The 18,250-nt window shown below is 42.7% G+C and overlaps 1 protein-coding gene across 6 annotated transcripts in view; it reads left to right on the top strand.

The window, feature by feature from the left end:
• The window catches only part of HERC3 (HECT and RLD domain containing E3 ubiquitin protein ligase 3), a 48,524-nt gene that overhangs the window by 4,097 nt on the left and 26,177 nt on the right, over positions 1-18,250 (top strand). For all 6 annotated transcript variants that reach the window (XR_007904864.1, XR_007904865.1, XR_007904867.1 and 3 more), the window contains exons 2-5: positions 656-913; positions 14,200-14,359; positions 15,803-15,879; positions 16,476-16,697. Coding sequence is in view for 3 of the 6 variants with exons in the window: in XM_051789744.1 (XP_051645704.1) it covers positions 688-913; positions 14,200-14,359; positions 15,803-15,879; positions 16,476-16,697 (685 nt within the window). In the remaining 3 variants the exon portion in view is untranslated. The remainder of the gene's footprint in view (positions 1-655; positions 914-14,199; positions 14,360-15,802; positions 15,880-16,475; positions 16,698-18,250) is intronic.

Here is an 18,250-nt window from a genome sequence, read left to right as displayed (position 1 = left end):
CTGTCAGTTTACTGCTCCATGTGAACTGCTGTCAGTGTCCTGCTTCTTGGGAAATCCGTGCTTCAGTTTAGGGGGGTGTACGTGTACATGCACAAATTTGGGTTGCAAGAATGTGTTCACTTGAGCAAAGTACTTCTTAATCTGGGTTTATCAGAAATAATGCAGTCCTGCATTGGCCAGTACACCACAAATACTGTGTCAGTCTGTTCAGGACTAGTCTGACCACCTTTGAGATAATTTTTAAAGATTTCTTTAGAAGTGATCGCAAATATAACGCTATAATTCTAAAAGTTCAGGTTTAGACCTTTTGTCTAAAAAACACGTTTATTCTTTTGGTTTGGAGAGTCATTTGATATTTGAGTTTTGAAGCAGAGTGATTTTTTGAAGTAAAAGCTCAGTCTTCTGGGTTTCAGAACACTTCTACTACCTTTAAGATGGCCAAGGCATGAAGGTGCTGATTCAGTATCAGAGCTGAGCTGTCTTGATTCCTCTTTGTCTGTATAATGGTTTACTGGCAGTTTGCAAACCCGACAGTCATGCAGGAAATGCCTTTTCTGTTTTTTTCCACCTCCTGCCATGAGCAGCAGGATCTCTGTAGGATCAGTTGTGGAGTATTTGCTTCATTCACACTCATTTTCCTGTTTCTCTTGCCCAGGAAGGATACATGACTTGCTGAAAAGAGAGAAAATGCTATGCTGGGGCTACTCGTCTTTTGGACAACCTGGGATAGGTAGTAACCTCCAGGTCATCATTCCTGAACCACAGGTGTATGGATTCATTCATGACAGAAATGTCAAGGAGGTGGCATGTGGAGGAAATCACTCTGTGTTCCTGTTGGAAGATGGGGAGGTGTATACCTGTGGCTTGAACACCAAAGGTCAACTGGGGCATGACTGTGAAGGAAGCAAGCCAGGTAAGTCTGCTTTTTATATGCTCTTCAAACTGTCTTGAGGCTGGTGGGCTGAGAAGATTATGGAAGCTGCTTTGTACTGATTGCTCTAGAGCTGGAGCAGCTCACAGAGCTGATAATCATGTCACGTAACACAGTAATGATGCTGAATAATACTAGCTGGCTCTGGAAAGCTAAAGCTGAGCAGCATGGATGAGGAGACAGGTCTGCTTACTTTGTCTGGGAAATGCATCAAAATGGAGGCAAGAGCAGATGGTCTCAGGGCAGATTTTGGTATTTGGCATTACCTTTCCCTTCCACAAAAAAGGAGAGGGCCATGAGTCACAAGCATCTTCTGCTTTGTCTTTCCAATTGCACTGCATCCTTATGCCTACCCTTGTTCAGTTATTGCTGGGAATTTTCTCATGTATGTCGAAGAGTATAAGTAGATCCGTATTGAATATAGTTGTTTAGAACAAACTTGGTTTTGGCCAAGAGGGTTTGTAAATTTTGTTTTCCCCTCTTGGAATCTCTTGTCAACTTGTGCCTTCACCCCTTCATGCTTTCTTAACGTGGAAGAAAGTCATTGTAGCATTGTGTTCCCTAGACTCACCTTGCATTTTCTTTGTTGTGTTCCAGTGGGCAGAACCCACAAGTGCAGAACCCGAGGCAGATACTGCCTCTCCTTCACAGGGTGATATTGTTGTGAATTGTTATTTGAAGAAACCCTGAAGCCTTTCTCATGGACTCTTTTGAATGTTGACCTTCCAGTTTACTTTCCATTAACTTCTTGGTTTTGGAATGTGGTAAAGATACAGGTATTTCTGTTTCCATAATACAATAAAAATCCTACTGTGGGTAATTAGAGCAAAAATTCCTCAAATTGCAGACTGCCCTCTGTAGGGCTTGGGGCTTCTGTAGCATAACCTGTTATTGCACGACAGAGAGATAAGATGCCTACAAAATAGCCACAATTCTCCATGTAGCACGTGCAAATCTGACCTGAGTGATTCCGTTACTCCTTTTCTCTGTTGATGTCTTTTGTCTCTTTCTCTCAAAATGGGGTGGTAGGTGTTGGATGCTGCATGACCAAGGTGGGCTGGATTAGAGGAGGTGACCTTGAATCTGACATCTCTTGCTTTTCTGATAAGTGGATTCTAGGCAATTACTGAAAGAGGTCTTGATTATCAGGACCAGCTAAGTCCTCTCTGTTGAACACACTATTCATCTACTGAGGACTTGAGGACTTGTAAATTTAGGCCCTGGAATAAATGAGGTGCTTAGTGGAAGGAAGACAAGCCTCCTGAATATTCAACTCCAACCAGTGAGGATACTTCCTCCTGCAAATCACCCAACTAGCCTACTGTTTTACCCATAAAATAAAGCAAGCATAAGATGATGATGAAAATGGAAGGTTTGCAGCAAGCAGAAGATCAGAACTGGAAATGGATCTCATGAAATGAATCTCACGAATCTTGAATGCTGAAGTGTAGACCTCTATCCTGCCTTCAGCTAGGCTTGTAGAAGAGGGGCAGTCTGAGATTTTGAAATACAAATAAAAAGTTCCCTGTGTTTGATCTCAAATGCCCTTCTTCTACCCCTTAAATGAAGGGTCTGTCTCCAAGATGTGACACCAACTCCCATTTATCTTACAGGTTTCATTTATTCTGATAAAGGTTGTGCAGTGCTACTCTCTGAGGGGCCTGTGGCCATTCTTGAGAAACCATGTATCTCTACCAACACAGCACTACTGACTGTGCCTGCAGTGGGATTTCTGCTGGCTGGGGCAGTTGGGAGGGATGTGCTGTAAAGCAAGGAACAGCTTCTCTTTAGAAGCTGTTCATGGTAAACAGTCACAGCATAACAGTAACAGTAAACTTGGAGAGAGACCCATCCCAGATACTGCTGTGTGTGGATCTGTTTGTCTTCCAGCATTGGGAACTGAATTTCTTAGTTTTCTTCTGCAAATAGGAACAAGGAGAATCAAGCCTTCCTCTTTTACCCCCACTTCCCCTGCGTGGGATAAAGACAACCTTACACCTTCTGTATAGGAGACTTGTCAAAGATCATATTTTCTATTTTTGTGGACCTATGAATGAAGCCATGGCTAATAGGTAGTGAAGATGTATGTGTGGAGCATAAGGTCCTGAGCTGTTGGAGATTATAGAGACGACTGTCTGAAGTAGAGAATGGGAGAAATGCCTGGAATTGGGAGTCTTGCAGTTGCATCTCTCCAGCCTCTGCTGGACAGGGTAGTGTGGGCTGAGGTCTCCCGGTTTTTCTGCCCTATGGTTTGATTCTGACAAACTTGTGAGGGCAACTAGAAGTGGGCGACCTCTGTCCAGCTCTGGAAGTGAACCACATCTCCTGCTTCAGGAAGCTGTGACATAGTACTGACTGTCCCCTTCAGGCAGCCCCTTGAGACCCATCTCTGGACTTCAGAAATGCTTACCATGGCCTACAGATGTCTTGGTTGTGTTTGAGAGTAACACCAAGACAGGAAAATATGCAGGGGGTCTTGAACCTTTTGAAGGCTTTAAGACTTCATAGAAGTGGAGTGATCTCCTTCCTGCTGCCTAGGTCTTTGCTCATAAGAGGAAATTCCCTTTTATTTCTTACACTTTTTGTGTGTGTACATAAGACTTAATGCTTCCAGAATGCTAAAGGCTTCAGTTAGTATTTTCAGAATAGATGGTCATGTTGTTTAGAGATGGTTATTTCCCAACATAATGCTGGCTTGTGAATAGAATTTTGGGACTTTACAGTGCAATGAACGTGGATCCAACCCTGTTCTCCTTCCACGTCTTGCAGGTTTTACTAGTGACTTCAAGTGGGAGAAGAGTTGTTACATTTGCAGTGAGTGCTTTTGAAGACTTTGCATCTCTTTCTTCCTTTACTACATATTCTGAATAGTTTTTTTCTCTTGTTCTGCTGTCCATTTACACATATCTGTAATAGGATTCAATTTTGCTTCTCATTCATGCTACTCACAAAAATGTCAAACGCTATCATTTCAGCAGTTCCTCTTGGAAGAGCCCTTAGAGGACATCTTTTGAAATGAAAGAAAACTTGTTAATTAAAAAGCTGTGTTTACTGTCACATCAGCTGACCTTGTGAATGTAATGCAGGGACAGGGATAGCATCTGGCAAAGTGATTCTTATGCATCCCCAGTTCAGGGAACAGAAATTACTGGGGGAGTGTGTGCCACTGAAAGAGTGTAAATCAGTACATGTTTATTTTCTGGAAGTGCCCTTTCCTTGGATTTTACACTGTGTTGGTAAAATTAATATTTAAGATGACTAAGAAGTTTATCTTAACTAAAAGACGTTCCTTTTGACTAAAAGCTAACAGTCTGCGATTGTTTGACTCCCTACTTTTGACAATGCCACAGTAATACCAGGTGTGCTACTCCTATGGGCTCTACCAAGAGCCATCTTCCCACATGGTCTCACTATTTACCAATTAATTGTTTCTTCGAATTGTGGTGATTAGCAAGCTGCTTGAGTCCATCCCTCTTAGGGATGGATATCTGGCTTTGTTAATATTTAAATGGTTGTTTTTCCTCATCTCTCTCCTCCTCCTCTCTCTGGCTTTTTCCCCCTGAAACAATCTGTAGTTTGTGTCTCTGCAATCACTTGGCATGGAAGGGTAGATGCTGTTCCAGAGTTCTCACCATGACCGTGGGCTGAGTTTTAGAGTAGTGTAAAGCAACGAGCTGGTTGTTAGCAGTTCGTTAAGCTTTAAAAACATGCTTGAATCTGAGATGGGGAACTTGTTTTCAGGTCTGGAGATTTGTTCTCTTCAAGTAATTTGGACTTCAATTGGCTTCTGCTGGCGAGAAAACCTGGGCTTTGGTAATTAGTGTTTCAAGACAGTTACAGAAAAATGTGCCGAATTTGCCTCAAACTTTTCATCTGTTAACATACAGTGACAAACCCATGCTTTTTTACCATATTTCCTGTCTGGATGCTATTGTGCAGGGGAGCAGGGTTTCTGTGTGTATTGTGGAATCTATCTCCTTATAGCCGCAGGGTAGAAATACCATAATTAAGTTCATTTTCTTTCAAAAACCGGGAAAAAACACCACCAAAACAAGTAAAAATCCCCACTACACGACCCAGATTCTCTGGATTTCTCTGACCTTTCTTTCAAACATAAGTCCACTTGTCCTGAACTTCAGCACAGGGTTACAGCGACTAGAGACCTCTGCTCACTGCGGATGCCTGTGAATCATAAACCCTGTAACAGCTGAGAATTCAGATGTACAACCTGCTTGGAAGGACAGTCTGTGTGGATCTTCCTCTTTTAGCTTCTTCTTGCTGGGTGAGAAGTCAGCCAGGAGGCCCTGGTTGTTCTGGAGGAGAGGTGACAGAGCTTATGTTTATTGTGAGCAGGTTGCAGACAAGCTGCTGCATTGAGTACAGAAAGTTGAGAGCCACTTACTGGTGGGATGATCAGTGGCAGGAGAATGCTTAGTTCTCCCTGCCTTTCTCCTCCTTGCATGAGTGAAGCTGTGCAAAATAAGAGCTTAAACACACAGCAAGGAGGTTCCACTGAGCAGGCTTTTCACAAAGGATCTGGGACAGTTTTGTCCCACTGTTTGGGCACGGAGCTGAGGCTCAACACACAGCTACTGCAGCACTTCCCAAGTGCTGTGGTCTGTAAGAGTCCTGCTTTGCATTCATCCCATTTTCTCTGCACCTTGAAAGCAGAGCTGTGTGCTGTAAAAGATGTAATAGAGGCACGACAGCCCTGCTTCAAGGTGTCAGTCCCGATGAAGGCTGGGAGGACGTGCCTGGAAATGAACGTGCTGAGGGATCTGTGGGAAGGAGACGTCCATGCAGAGTCAGCTCTTTGGTGTTGTTCTGCAACTGCTGACATTAAACTGGAAAAATAATAAAGGAGTATGACACAATTTATGTTTCAGCACCCATTGTAAGTGTTGTTTGTAGAAAGAGTCAGATTATTAAACTGGCCACCCCTTGCAGAGTCAGGTATGTTCATTTGTACTCAACCCTTTTGCTGCTTTGGTCACTCACAGAATCTGACCAAGCTGTATGAGGTTATTACACCTTCAGTAGTGACTGCAGCAACATGAGTTTGCTTTAAGGTGTGTCCATTTTGGCTGGATTGATGTTTTTGGCTTCAGAATAATTTTAAAATTAGAAGACAGGATTTAAAACTGACTTCATTTAGAAAAAGTAGGTGTGTGGCACTAATGACTGTCCCCTTTCCTGAAACCATGCTGAAGTTGAAAGATGAGTTCAGGATAAAATGGGTGTGTAACTGTGTGTGGGGATAAAGGAAGATGGTAGAAAAGAAGCTGGAGGTGATAGACAAAAGTTTTCTGAATGCCCCAACCTTTTTGTAATCAGAATAGTTGATCAGAATAGTTGTCTGTGCTGGACAAAACTGATGACTTCATCAAGCTGAATGTGTAGGGCTGAGAATCACAGCTTCTGGGAAAGATTTAATAGTTTGATAGCTGTTGATGCTGGAAAGTTGGGTTTTCTTGTCTTCAGGATGTGACAAATCATACAGAATGCTGTAACAGCCTGATACTCCACCTTAAGCAGTATTGGAAATAAGACTTTATCTCAAAGATCTATGTGAAACTTCTTTTTCTCAGAAATCAAATATGTTTGCTAGCTGAAAAGAGCTGTGAAGAAATGCTTGCTGTCTTCAACATCTGACCTGCCTTTGAAACAGTTGCCTGCCTATATAAACTCACCGAAAAAGAATGTACAGATGATCTCCTTTTCTCAGAATGCCCAGTAGATAAAATTAATAATTTTTAAAAAGTGTTTCATAGCACTGCATTCTTTACCTCCTTTGTCCCAGTCACTGTGCTTCTTTGCAGTAATGTATTTTCAAGCAGTATTTGTGAACCTGATGGGGATGTCCTTGAAAGCAAGGGCAAGGGTGCTCTATTGAGTCTGCACTTTGCAGATGTGGCTTTTCAGGAACATGTGGCTTTGTCTTGCTCCCATGCCAACCACTGCAGGATTGAAATAAATGGAAACAGTAAGGAACACACCAAATGCTTTTGAAAATCATATGCTACTTAATCAAAGCCTGGGGCTGCCACAGGTGAGACTCTGTCAAGTGTCACTGCTTTGCAGTGTGTAGTACTAGCACATCAAATCTGGCATCTACACACATCCATCTCCCTAATGCCCCCTTATACCTCTACTGTCCACCCTCAGCCTGTCACTCCAAGGTCTAGCACATCCTGCTCCCATTGGGTTTGCTGCCTTGGAGCTGTTGTACTTTCTGGGGTGTACGTGGTGGACCTTGGGGATTTCTCAGTAGTCATGGACCAGCCACAGCTTCTCTGCTGCCAGTGGCCAGCAAGCCTGGCTGAGTGACCACATTTACAGCAGTAACCTGAAGAGGAAAACAGGCACTCTCTGGGTTTTCTGAATGCACATTTTTCCTGTTTTTCTTTCACAAGTCCTGGTTCCTTCCCTCTTTGAAAGAGCTACCCTTACTTGTTTACCTCCAGCGTCTGAAGCTCAATTCTTCCCTCTGCCAACTTGTCAGACAAGCCTTCTCTGCCTGACCAGTCCTTTCCGAGAGCCTTCTCCAGCTGGCTGTGCCCATACCAGTCTACCTATGGCTCCTCAAAGAGGGTGTGTCCCCTAGACAAAAGGCAGTGATGTAAGGAAGCAAAAGGCTGTCTATGTCTACCTCTGAGGAAGGGCTTTGCTTTCGCAGGGTAGGTGTCTGCGTTCACAGCTGTGAGGGGGAGTAGCTGGCAAAGTGTAGGTGAAGTGACACCCTGGGGTGTCATGGTGGCCTCTCACTTCTTGCTCTTACATGAGCACGAGCAGCTTTATAAAGTGAAGGCAGTGTTAATAACTAAACCAGCCTCTCTCAGATCTAAGACTAAGTAGCTGTGCTAAGTAAATTAATGAGCAGTACTGAGTATGTTGTGAAGGGAAACAGTTATTTCTATGTGTCGGTAGTGTCTGCGGATGAAAGGGGACTGCAGAATCCTTTGTTACCTGGAACTTCTCATTCTTTACCTATGAATCGTGTTCCCAGCCCTGTGACCAACAGTGTTCCTGGGGAGCGTCACCTGCTTTCGTCTGCCTGCTGTGCTTTACTGTCCTCCTCCTTTTATTTTTTGCTCAGTAAGTCTACTCTCTGTTTACATTTGCTCCCTTGTAACCAAATTATCAGTCTTATAGTGCTGCTGTTCTTTGATCGGGCTTGTCTTGATACTGCTCTGCTTTCCACTGCAAGTGTAGCACCAGTTCATGAAGTTCAGGAAAGGAAGACCTCAAGAGTTGCAAATTGCTCCTGGAAGGATATAGTAAACTTCAAGTACTGAAAGTTGGAGGAAGTTACATGTTAATGTAAACATTTGCTTGCTCCGTACTTCAAAGCTTTTGCCCCATTCTAAGAGAAGTTTCAGCATAAGATGGGCTGCCATGCATGGTGAGAGCAGCAGGCAGAAAGCCAAGGTAGCTGCCGTACAGTGGAGATGGGATTTGCTCTTGTAGTCTTGTGCTGTTGTAGGTGCAGAGCACAGAGTTTCCCCCACCCTTGTGTGCAATAGTGTCACGTAGTCTGAACATAAGATGCCACAAGCACGTTATGTCTTTGTAGAGAGGCTTGGCAAGGAGGAGGAAGGGAGGTTGGTGAAATTGTGGAGCTGGTGTCAGGCAGGGCGGTTCCAGCTGCCTACGTGTTGTGTGTCTCGTCTGCCTGGCTGTGCCAGAGACTGTGTAGAGTCACCAAGGTGTGTTCTTGAAACTGTCCAACAACCCTTGTTTCCTCCCTGTGCACGTTCTTGTGGTATTACTGCGGACAAACCACAGCGTGCAGAGGTGGTGTGAGTGAAGCCACAGGAGCAGTTTTAGCTGACTGGGTTAGATTATGTTTTCAAAAAGCACATGACAGCTTTGCAAAGTCTGTAGTTTGCTTAAGTGGTTTATAGAGTCTGATTTCTTCATCCTAGTTCCAGACTCCAGATGTTGTGTGTGACAGCTGTGAGTAGTGTGAGATGCCTAGGTGGTCAGAGTTGAAAGTGTGCAGGAGGAAATCAGAGGGTCATTCTTGGGAGCTTTAAAGGAGAGAGGCAGAGGCAAAAAGGCCTTGACAAACAGCATGATTTCCCCCTCCTCAATTACCAGTTGCCAAATGGCAGAATCACACTTTCACTGGGAATGATGTTTCCTGGAAAAGTTGGTGAGTGTACTTGTGCTGCTACTGGTAAAAAAAACACTGGTATTTTACTGGTATTACCGATAAAAACATTGGATAGCTAGAACATTGAAGTTACGCTGACAAAAAAAAGGAGAAACCTTCATAGGGGGAGGGAGAAGTCTTGGGCATGCCTCTGTCTTAGTGCACTTCCGATTGCAAGGATTTGGGTTGCTGCACTTTGTTCTCTTTTCCTCTTTCCAGTTTCATTAAAACACTCTGACGTGTTTTAGTGCTCGGCTGACTTTATTAGGACGGAAATCATGAAGCTTATCACAGCCTAGAAATACTGCCAGGATATCCATATGCAGAAATATCTCTGGGATGTGCTGTTGGAGACTGGGAAATCAGCAGTCAGCTGAAGTTTACTATTTAATGTATAAAAATCTTGTCAGGGCATTTGGTAGATCCGCTGTTGTGTACTTGCTTTTTGTACAGTGGCTTAATAAAATGCTCAGGATTGATAAGTTTGGGCTGTAGTGTTTTTTTCGTTTCCTCATGGTACTTGTTGAAGGCAGTAACAGATTTTCATGGAGTTTTTGGCTGTTGAATCAGGCTTCCCTATGTGCTAATGCTGTTAGTGTCACCTTGTTAGATGGTTTGATGTGTTGGTGTAATTCATCTCCAAAAGGAGAGAACTTGGCTCCTTTCCTATGAGAATTAAGGCTTTTCAGTACTCGGAGAATGGAAAGATCATATGGGTGACATTTTCGAGGCTGTTGGTGTCTGATTAAATATTCAGCTGCCTTGTGTATTAAAACATTGTATCGCACAGTTCTGATTTTTAGATCTCAGTTGCACAATGCTCACTCATCCTCAGTGTGGATATGGACTATATTAACAACCATGGCAATGCAAAGAAATTGGTTCATCTGTCCTTAGACTTGCCAGTTGTTAGCATTTAACCCAGAGGAATTTCTTATCTTACCTTACCTGTTTTTTTCTTCCCTTTGTTTCTATCACCATCTCTTATCCAGGCAAGCTAGTAAGACACTTATTTTAGAGAACCTCTGAGCACTTTCCTTGCTGAAAGCAACAACCAAGACGAGCAAAAGCTCTGAGCTTCTTGTTGTCAAGCTGGGGAGGCAATGAGAAATTTTGGCCAGGTGTCCAAGCAGACTGAAATCACTTGAAACTCTTCCAAGACGCAGCTTCTTCTCACCAGTGAAGAAATCCAGATTTTGACACTGAAGGTGTAACCTCAGGGCTGGTAGTTTCTCAGGCAGTAGAAGCCATCTGGTGCTGTTCGTGTACATCCCAGAACACATATGGCTGAAGGATTTTGCCACGTCCTCTAGCAAAAGCCTGTCTTGTGAGCAGCTGGAAGCTATACATAGAAAGGGTGTACCAACTCTCTGATAAAATTACTAGGAGTAGAAAGGCTAATTAATCATTCATTGCCTGTGAATTCTAATTAGAGCAGTATAACTGAGTGCTTTGTGCTTCTAGCAGTCACAGAAACTGAAAATCTTGTATAGCTTTTCAATGCTCTGGGGGCAAAGCACAGGCTCTGTTTTATAAATAGTGAAGCTATGGACTTGAAGGTGGGCTTTTCAGGGGTTTTCATTCTTAGCTCAGCTTTACTGCCATTTCCAAACCTTCAAGCTAAATGCACCGATTGTCAGAAAGCTGAGTTACAGAAACATGCACCACTTATCCTCAACTTTTGCAAACCGAAAAAACACAAGAGCAGTCCTGGGAAGCAGGCCTGTCACCTTTCAGAGATGGGCTATCCTGGTGACGTTTTGCCTCATTCTTTACTCCAGTGTGTATTTTATGAAGAGATCTGACAAGGTTAAGAGCAAAAAAGGTCAAATCTTAGTATGTCCAAAAAAAAGTCAAACCTTGATATGTGTATTTGTGGTTCTGTGGGTTAAAGAGGACAGAAGAAGAGAAATGAAAGTTGGAACTCCACCAAATGTGAAGAACTGACTTTTGACCATTGGTGCTGTTTTGAGACAGCTGACAGCTTCAGAAAGAAAAGATTGTGTCAATGTGTACTTCTTGGAACTTGTAGGTTTTTGTTTGTATTTTGAAAGTTTCATGAGGTGTTGAAATACTGTATTGCATAACTCCTTCAGCCCTTCCCTGTTGCTTTCAGGGTTTTGTTCTGCTTAGTTTTGTATATAGCTGTGCCTGTTAAGCTCCACTTGACTGGTTTTATTCATCTGTTACTGAAGACACTATACTAAGAATAAACTTCACCCTTTGTGCCCTTCATCTCAGTGCAATGATACATCTTTTCTAAGGAATGAATAATGGTGTTGTGATGCTTTGGAAATTAAAACAAATGGATACAAACCACTAAAATGTGTAATATTTTGATTGAGGAAGGGGTGGGAGATCAATGATATAGTAATTGTCAGGTGTTTTTGATAATACTGCTCATGTTAGCTGGGAGAAGGTACATGCAGTGACTTGGCAAGCCTGATAATTAACTGGGACCCTTGTTGGACTGCCTGGACGGCCTGTACCCCCAGGGGAAGGCTGGCATTTTTCCATCTCCAGAAGGAAATGTATATGAGTGTGTAAAACTTAAACTGGCATTTACAGGCAAGCTGCTACTGACAGGGTCTTAGGAATGTACTGTGGTGAGGTGGGCCATACATGTGTGTTTCTAAAGGCAAAGATCTTCAGCTGCAAGACAGGCATGTTTTATTCTGTCTGTGGTTATCCAGGGTGTCTAGATGAGACTGTACTCTGTTTCATGGGTGAGCAGTGCAGTCACTGAAGGCTTTCAGTGACACAGGGCAGCCTTTGAAAACAAGTTGATGTTTATTAGTCCCTTGAGATGGCACATAGAGCAAGGTCACGTTTGTGTTGCCAAATTAAACTTAAGATGGAGCCAGTGGGGACTGAAACAACCGTGGATTTCTAAGCCTGTTGTATGTCCTCTCAGTTTCCCAGTGTGTGAAGTCCTTGCCACAGCCTCATACCTCAGGGCACTCTTTCTCTATTTGCAGTACTGCCGTGGTCAGACTCCTGCCTGCTCCAGCTCCTGATACTGATCTTTGGTCACTGGAGTCTTCTGTCACCTTCCCGCGGTGCTCCAGTGGTTCAGGGTCAGCTCATGGTAGTCCTTCCACAGCAAATAAGACATGTATACTTACTGTGGCAAATACTGTATTCTCAGGGAAGAAATTAGCTCATTCATACCTGCAGGTAGCAAAACAATCTCTATTATGGGTGCCCCAGCATCCCATACTGTCCACATTTGCTTCTTTGTCAAATTTGTGATGTCCTCTGGAGTGCTGGGCAGTGTGCAGGGACCAGCTTTGAAAGAAGGGCAGGCTGGTGAGTTTATGACCACTTTGAAGAGCTCAGTTGCTCTGGATAAGAGCCAAGTCTCAGTGTACGCTGCCAGTAAGATTATAGAGAAATGATGGGTTCACGAGTCAAAGGGTTTCCCTTGGAGGAGTGGATGGCTTCATCCTTCTCTCCTTTTAGTGGTGTAATCCTCTCTAGCAGCAGCTTTTGTTTTGGGCTTTTGGGTCCCAGTACAGAAACACACTTGTCTGAACTTAGGTGGTGTGTCTGGCACATTGCAGCAGGTATTTTTTACCTTGCTGGATGACTGAGAGGAAGACACCATAGCCACATGTGCTGCTGAGATCCCTTGTCCACTGTTTGTTATTGACCTTAACCAGCCCTTACAGCTGCTGGCTGTTTAGAGCTCACAGATAAAAATAGGCTCCCTAAGTAATATATGCAAACGAACATAAACCAGGCTGCCAAGCAGTGCCATAGTTGGACGCTTAAGGGCCCAAGTGTGGAAGCTGTGTGTATTAATTGAGGACAAAATGTGTTACTAGATGGTAGGGCTAAAGAGTGTTTGGGTAGCAGGCAGGCCTCAAGCTCTCCTGGAAGTTTATGTGCTTATTACTTGTAAACTGCACCTCCAGTGAAGCACATGTTCTGGTGGCATTTTCCTCTGCTAGAATACATATTTAAATTATTGTCACCTTTTTCTTCCATAACACCCATTGTGGATTTTTCTCCTGCTCATTTTCTGACTCCCAGACTTATAAGGCAAGCCCTCCTAAAGGGAGTGCCTTCCTCCTACATTTATTTAAGACGTGGATTGATTGGTGTGAAGATTTTGATGCTGTGTGAGTGATTTCTGGATGCCCTTGATGTGGGGTATCATTTTCACAGAATGACATGTACTTACTCTTTGGTTTCATGTCACAGGCAAGTGGGACTTCAGTAAAACTGATTCCTGCATTGTAGCTTACACAGTGAAATCTTTCTTCCTCCAGCTGGAACATTTGTATTTATGATGAAAAGCAACTTTGCTTCTGTCTGGTGTGCAGAGAGTTTTTCCATCCGTTGTGTAATATTTCCATTTGTAAAAATTCTGTGTAATGAATAAGATCTGGTTATAGATATTGTAACAGTAGTTGTCAAGCCTGCTTCACTTGCTTAATGTGATGTAATGATGAGAAGTCAATTGTGGGTATCTCCCAGAGGACTGAGTGATGATTTTTTTTCTTTTTTTATCTTTTATACCTCTGTTAAGGCCTTCTTGCTTTGCTTCCTTTTTATGGGACTTTTTTAATGAGTGTTTGACATGGGATGTTGTAACACACACATCAAACAGTAAAGCAGGGTGTGGTGTATGGGTTGTGAATGACATCCAGCTTTGTGGATGACTCGTCTTCATTGGACGTGAGAGCTATGGAAGATTAACTATGTTTTACAGGGTCTGCTGACTTCTTGGTCTTGGCTGATTCCTGAATCAATACCAAGTGAGAAAACCTCAAATCTGGGAAGTCTGCTTGTTCTTAACTAACCTGATAGGTGGTTCCCTGTGTCTGAGACTGGCTGGGTATAGTCTGTCATTGTGCTTAGGGGCATGTACCTATCTGCCTTCTATGGCTTTCAGACCAGGCTTTCCAAAGAGCTCAGCAGTGACACATTTTCAGTAAATCTAGTGCTTTTTCTCATGTAGGAAGTCTTTTAAAACTAAATTGTGTATCAGTGCACTCATTTGAATGGCTCTGCACACAGATTTGCACCGACCTCATGTCTGTGTGTTACTGTGAGATGTCTGAGAGATGAATCCTGTGACCACAGAGGGTTTTTTTGTTTCCCTCAGAGCAAATTGGAGCCCTGGCTGGGCAGCACATTGTGCATGTGGCCTGTGGGGAGTCTCACAGTGTGGCACTCAGCGACCAGGGTCAACTCTTCTCTTGGGGCGCCGGCAGCGATGGGCAGCTGGGACTCACCACTATGGAAGATGCAGTGATGGTACCAAGGTAAACATTTAACAGGTTCAGATTTCCTTAAGGAAGCTCCTTGAAGGTGATACATCAAGGGTTGCTCACCTTCCAGCCTGGCATTGGTGGGAGAGTCACTTTCTCTCAGTGGGGCAGTAATAGTGCACTTCCCATGTAGGGTTGTAAGGGTGATTCCTTCTCCTTTTCAGTACTGTTCTGGTGTTTCCTGAGCCCCCCAGGACTCAGAACAGTCCTCAGGAGGTTTGAGGTAGGACAGACCTTCTGTGTGTGGGTGGTTGAGGCATGAAAAAGAAAATTGGAGTGTGCTTGGCTTCCTCAATGAAAAATGCCATAATGTTTTACACAGAGCATGGAGGTGCATGAGGGAGGACTCAAAAACAGAAATGCTGTGAGACTTGTCTCTCTTTCAGTCCCTAGGACGATAGGAGAGCTATTTCAAGAACAGGGAAATAAATTATATGGCTGAATGAAATGGCACTTCAGCTCTGAAACTCTTTTTCAGTGTTACCTGTTAGCAGCAAAGCTACTGCACCATCCTGCTGGAATTCTGAATAGTGAGTGTTTCTCAGAAACTTTAGGATAGTGACCAGTTTAATTAACTTATTTAATGTCTCTTACCTGTGTCAGAGAACTAATAGGCTTAAGTGCAAGGGCCTATAGAGATGGTGGTAGGGGCAGAGGCCAGTGGCAGACACCAAGATTCCTCCATCCAAAACAGTTCACAGTTCTTACCTTACTACCATAGTAATGGTAACTGGTCCCTTTGCACTTCATGTTGTTTTATCATACTGTGTTAACAGCAAATGTAGCCTGTCATTTGGTCTGCCACTGCAGATCCAGTGCAGAGCAGAACTTTGGGACATCTCTCTAGGATAGCTGTCATTGTTGAAACAGTATTTAAAGGAAGAGTTTCAATTACAGAAGATTAATGTTTGAGCTGAAGGGCTCTGTGGGAAGACAGTCCTTAGCTGGCACATGGTTCCGATATAACTAGAGAGAGACAGGCTCACATGTCAGTGTGATAGTGCCATTTTAAAAATTACATTTTTGTGAAATAACTTGAACCTTTGTCATGCTATTCTCTGTACAAAGCACTGAAGAGGTTTTGGTGTTGTAACTCATAGGAACTGCTAGGCCCCTGACAACATGAAAAATGTCAGTGCCTGAAAAAGAATAGTGAGAGAGACACCAAGAAACAGCTATTTCCACCATTTCCAGATGGTTGGATTCAGTGTTACAGTAGAAAACATAGCCGAGTTAGTAGTCAAGTGTCTCAAGGTCTCCACAGATTTACATCTATTATGTATGGATCTGTATCACCTTCAAGACTGTGTTCGTCAGTCTCAAAACCATAGGTTGTGTGTATTTGTAAAACAAATATCTGGGTGGAAATCATAGTTTTTATCTAAGGTGATACTGTATTTGTGGACACTTATTCTAAAATAGTGTCGTTGTCTTCAGGTTGATAAAGAAATTGAACCAACAGACGATACTGCAGGTTTCCTGTGGGAATTGGCATTGCCTGGCTCTGGCAGCAGGTACTGTAGCATTCACTATTAATTACCAAAATTTGTGCTGTTATTTTGCACAGTGTCCAAGACTGCATGTTTCTGCAAATAAATCAAGGACATCCCATACCCTGACTGCTTTCAGGCCACATGGGATGTTATAAAATGGATCAGGTACGATGAATATGGAGGAAAAGCGTTGCCAGTACTGTCAAGAAAGAAAGCATTACACACAGACCACCCACTGTCTCAGGGGTGAATAATGGCAGGAACATTTAAAAGCTTTCAATCTTGATATAGAAAAATGTGTGTAATTAATGTCTTTATGCTGAAATTATCTTTGGCTATTACTCTTCTGTGTGCAACATGTGGACTGTTCTTTGTTGCACTGTTTAAATTACAGTAGTTGTATGTTGTATTTTGCACTTAGTTGCTTGTCTGTTTATTTATCTGGTGGCTTCAGGCTGTGCTTTTATTTGAGCAAATAATGTCTTGCTTGATTTTATTTTATTTCTTTTTTATCATGAAGGAGCAAAGCCTCCAGCACTGTTTCTTGTTCATTTTGACAAACTTGCTTTTCTGTTGACTAGCTTTTACTCACCATTCTATTTCTTTCTTTGTTTTAGATGGCCAGTTCTTTACATGGGGCCAGAACCACTATGGTCAGCTGGGCTTGGGCAAAGAATGTCCCTCCCAGGCCAGTCCACAACGTGTCAAGTCTCTTGATGGGATTCCTTTGGCTCAGGTTGCTGCAGGTGGAGCCCACAGTTTTGCCCTTTCTCTCTCAGGAGCTGTGTTTGGCTGGGGGAAGAACAGCTCAGGACAGCTGGGACTGAGTGATGAACGAGGTATGAAAATTATGCTCCCAGGTGAAAGAAGGATAGACTACTTTGGCCTAGGGTCTCCTTTTGCATTGACAGTGTATTTTTAGTGAGTAAATCTGTAATGCTCAACAACTCCTCTTTGGACAAATTGCTTTGTCCATATTTTGTTTGATGTTAGTGGGGAGCAAAGGCTCTCCCTGAAGAACAGCAGGCTGAGGCCATCCTCCTGTTTGCCAACGTAATTTTTGACTGGTGAGCATCTGTATACAAAAAAAAGATGGCAACACAGAATATCTCCACGTTGTAAAATGCTCTCTAGTTTATTCGTTGCACAATTTGCCAGACACATACTACAATGGCAGTTTTTTCAGGTGCCCATGTTCAGTGGAGCCTAGCCATCAAAAGGCTTGAAGATAGGTTTATAAATGAGGCTGAAGAGCAGATATGACTTTACCACTCACTACTCTGAAAAGCCCAGATCTCCTGTGCTTGTTGTTCACACATTCTTAACTTTTTGCAATAAAACAAATGAATGGGAGATTTTCTTCGAAGCTTCAAATCAACCTCTTCATCATTTTCTGCGTAGTTACTGAATAGCTTTAAGCTCTGCATAGTTGCTGAATGTTGATGTGGTACCTATCATGCACAGATAACTTATTTTGCATAAGTGAGTACACAAGATGTATATACTTTGTAATTGTTATGTTACATAATGCAATAGCATATAAACACTATGTTGCAAGGGCAAAGGGTTACCTCACATTTTGTGTATCTATAATGAAATTAATTTTGACAGCCCACCTTACCAACTGAAACAAGTTTAAAGCAATTACTCAAAAAACAGCCTGTATTTTAGCAAAGGAGGTTAATACGTTGTATGCATGTTTTTTGTCTTGCTTCACACTTTTCGGAGTACGAAACACACTTGTAAAACTTGTAACATATTTTGTCTTCTCTCAGAAATGCTACAGGTCTGTTCTCTTGTACTGTATGTAAACTAGAGCTGATCTAATGTAAGAGCAGCAGTGTTTTTTCCATGTAGATTGCCGGGTAATTCCTTCTAATTTCAACAGAGCTGCAGGTTACATATGAGAGGCTTGCTTTGACATGGGGCTAATCTAAATGCACAGAATAGGCATCTGCTCACGGGGCATTGCTGGCCAGGGATCATACTCTGCTTACCCCTCAGTGCATGGCACTGTAGTAAATATGTGATATTTATGGTAAGTGAATCAGGTAAGACAGTGTGAATTATACTTGGTGAACATGAATAGTGAAGTCTACAAATATGGGGATTCTGCTGCGCTTGTTATTTAAACAATTATGCTGTAGAGGTAGGTGTTCTTCCTGTCAAAAGAAAGATCAGAGTGGTAAAATATAGAAAAAAGTAAATGGAATCTGCTCTCAATTCTAAATCCATGGAAATATGACCATTTTCCTTTCACTACCCGGAAGAAAAGCACCTTATAACTCCTTAGGTGAGAATCTTAAAAAGTGGACAACTTCTATAGAAAGAAATCTGAGGTTTTGTTGGTATAAAGTAAACAGCTGCTCCCCTTATTATCTAACTGTTTTGG

The sequence above is a fragment of the Manacus candei genome, unplaced genomic scaffold (assembly GCF_025592945.1).
Source record: "Manacus candei isolate 608988 ecotype Guabito, Panama unplaced genomic scaffold, ASM2559294v1 h1tg000028l, whole genome shotgun sequence".
In the NCBI taxonomy this organism is placed as follows: Eukaryota; Metazoa; Chordata; class Aves; order Passeriformes; family Pipridae; genus Manacus; species Manacus candei.
Note: the sequence above shows the minus strand (reverse complement) of the source record. Positions and strands in the feature narration are given on the sequence as shown.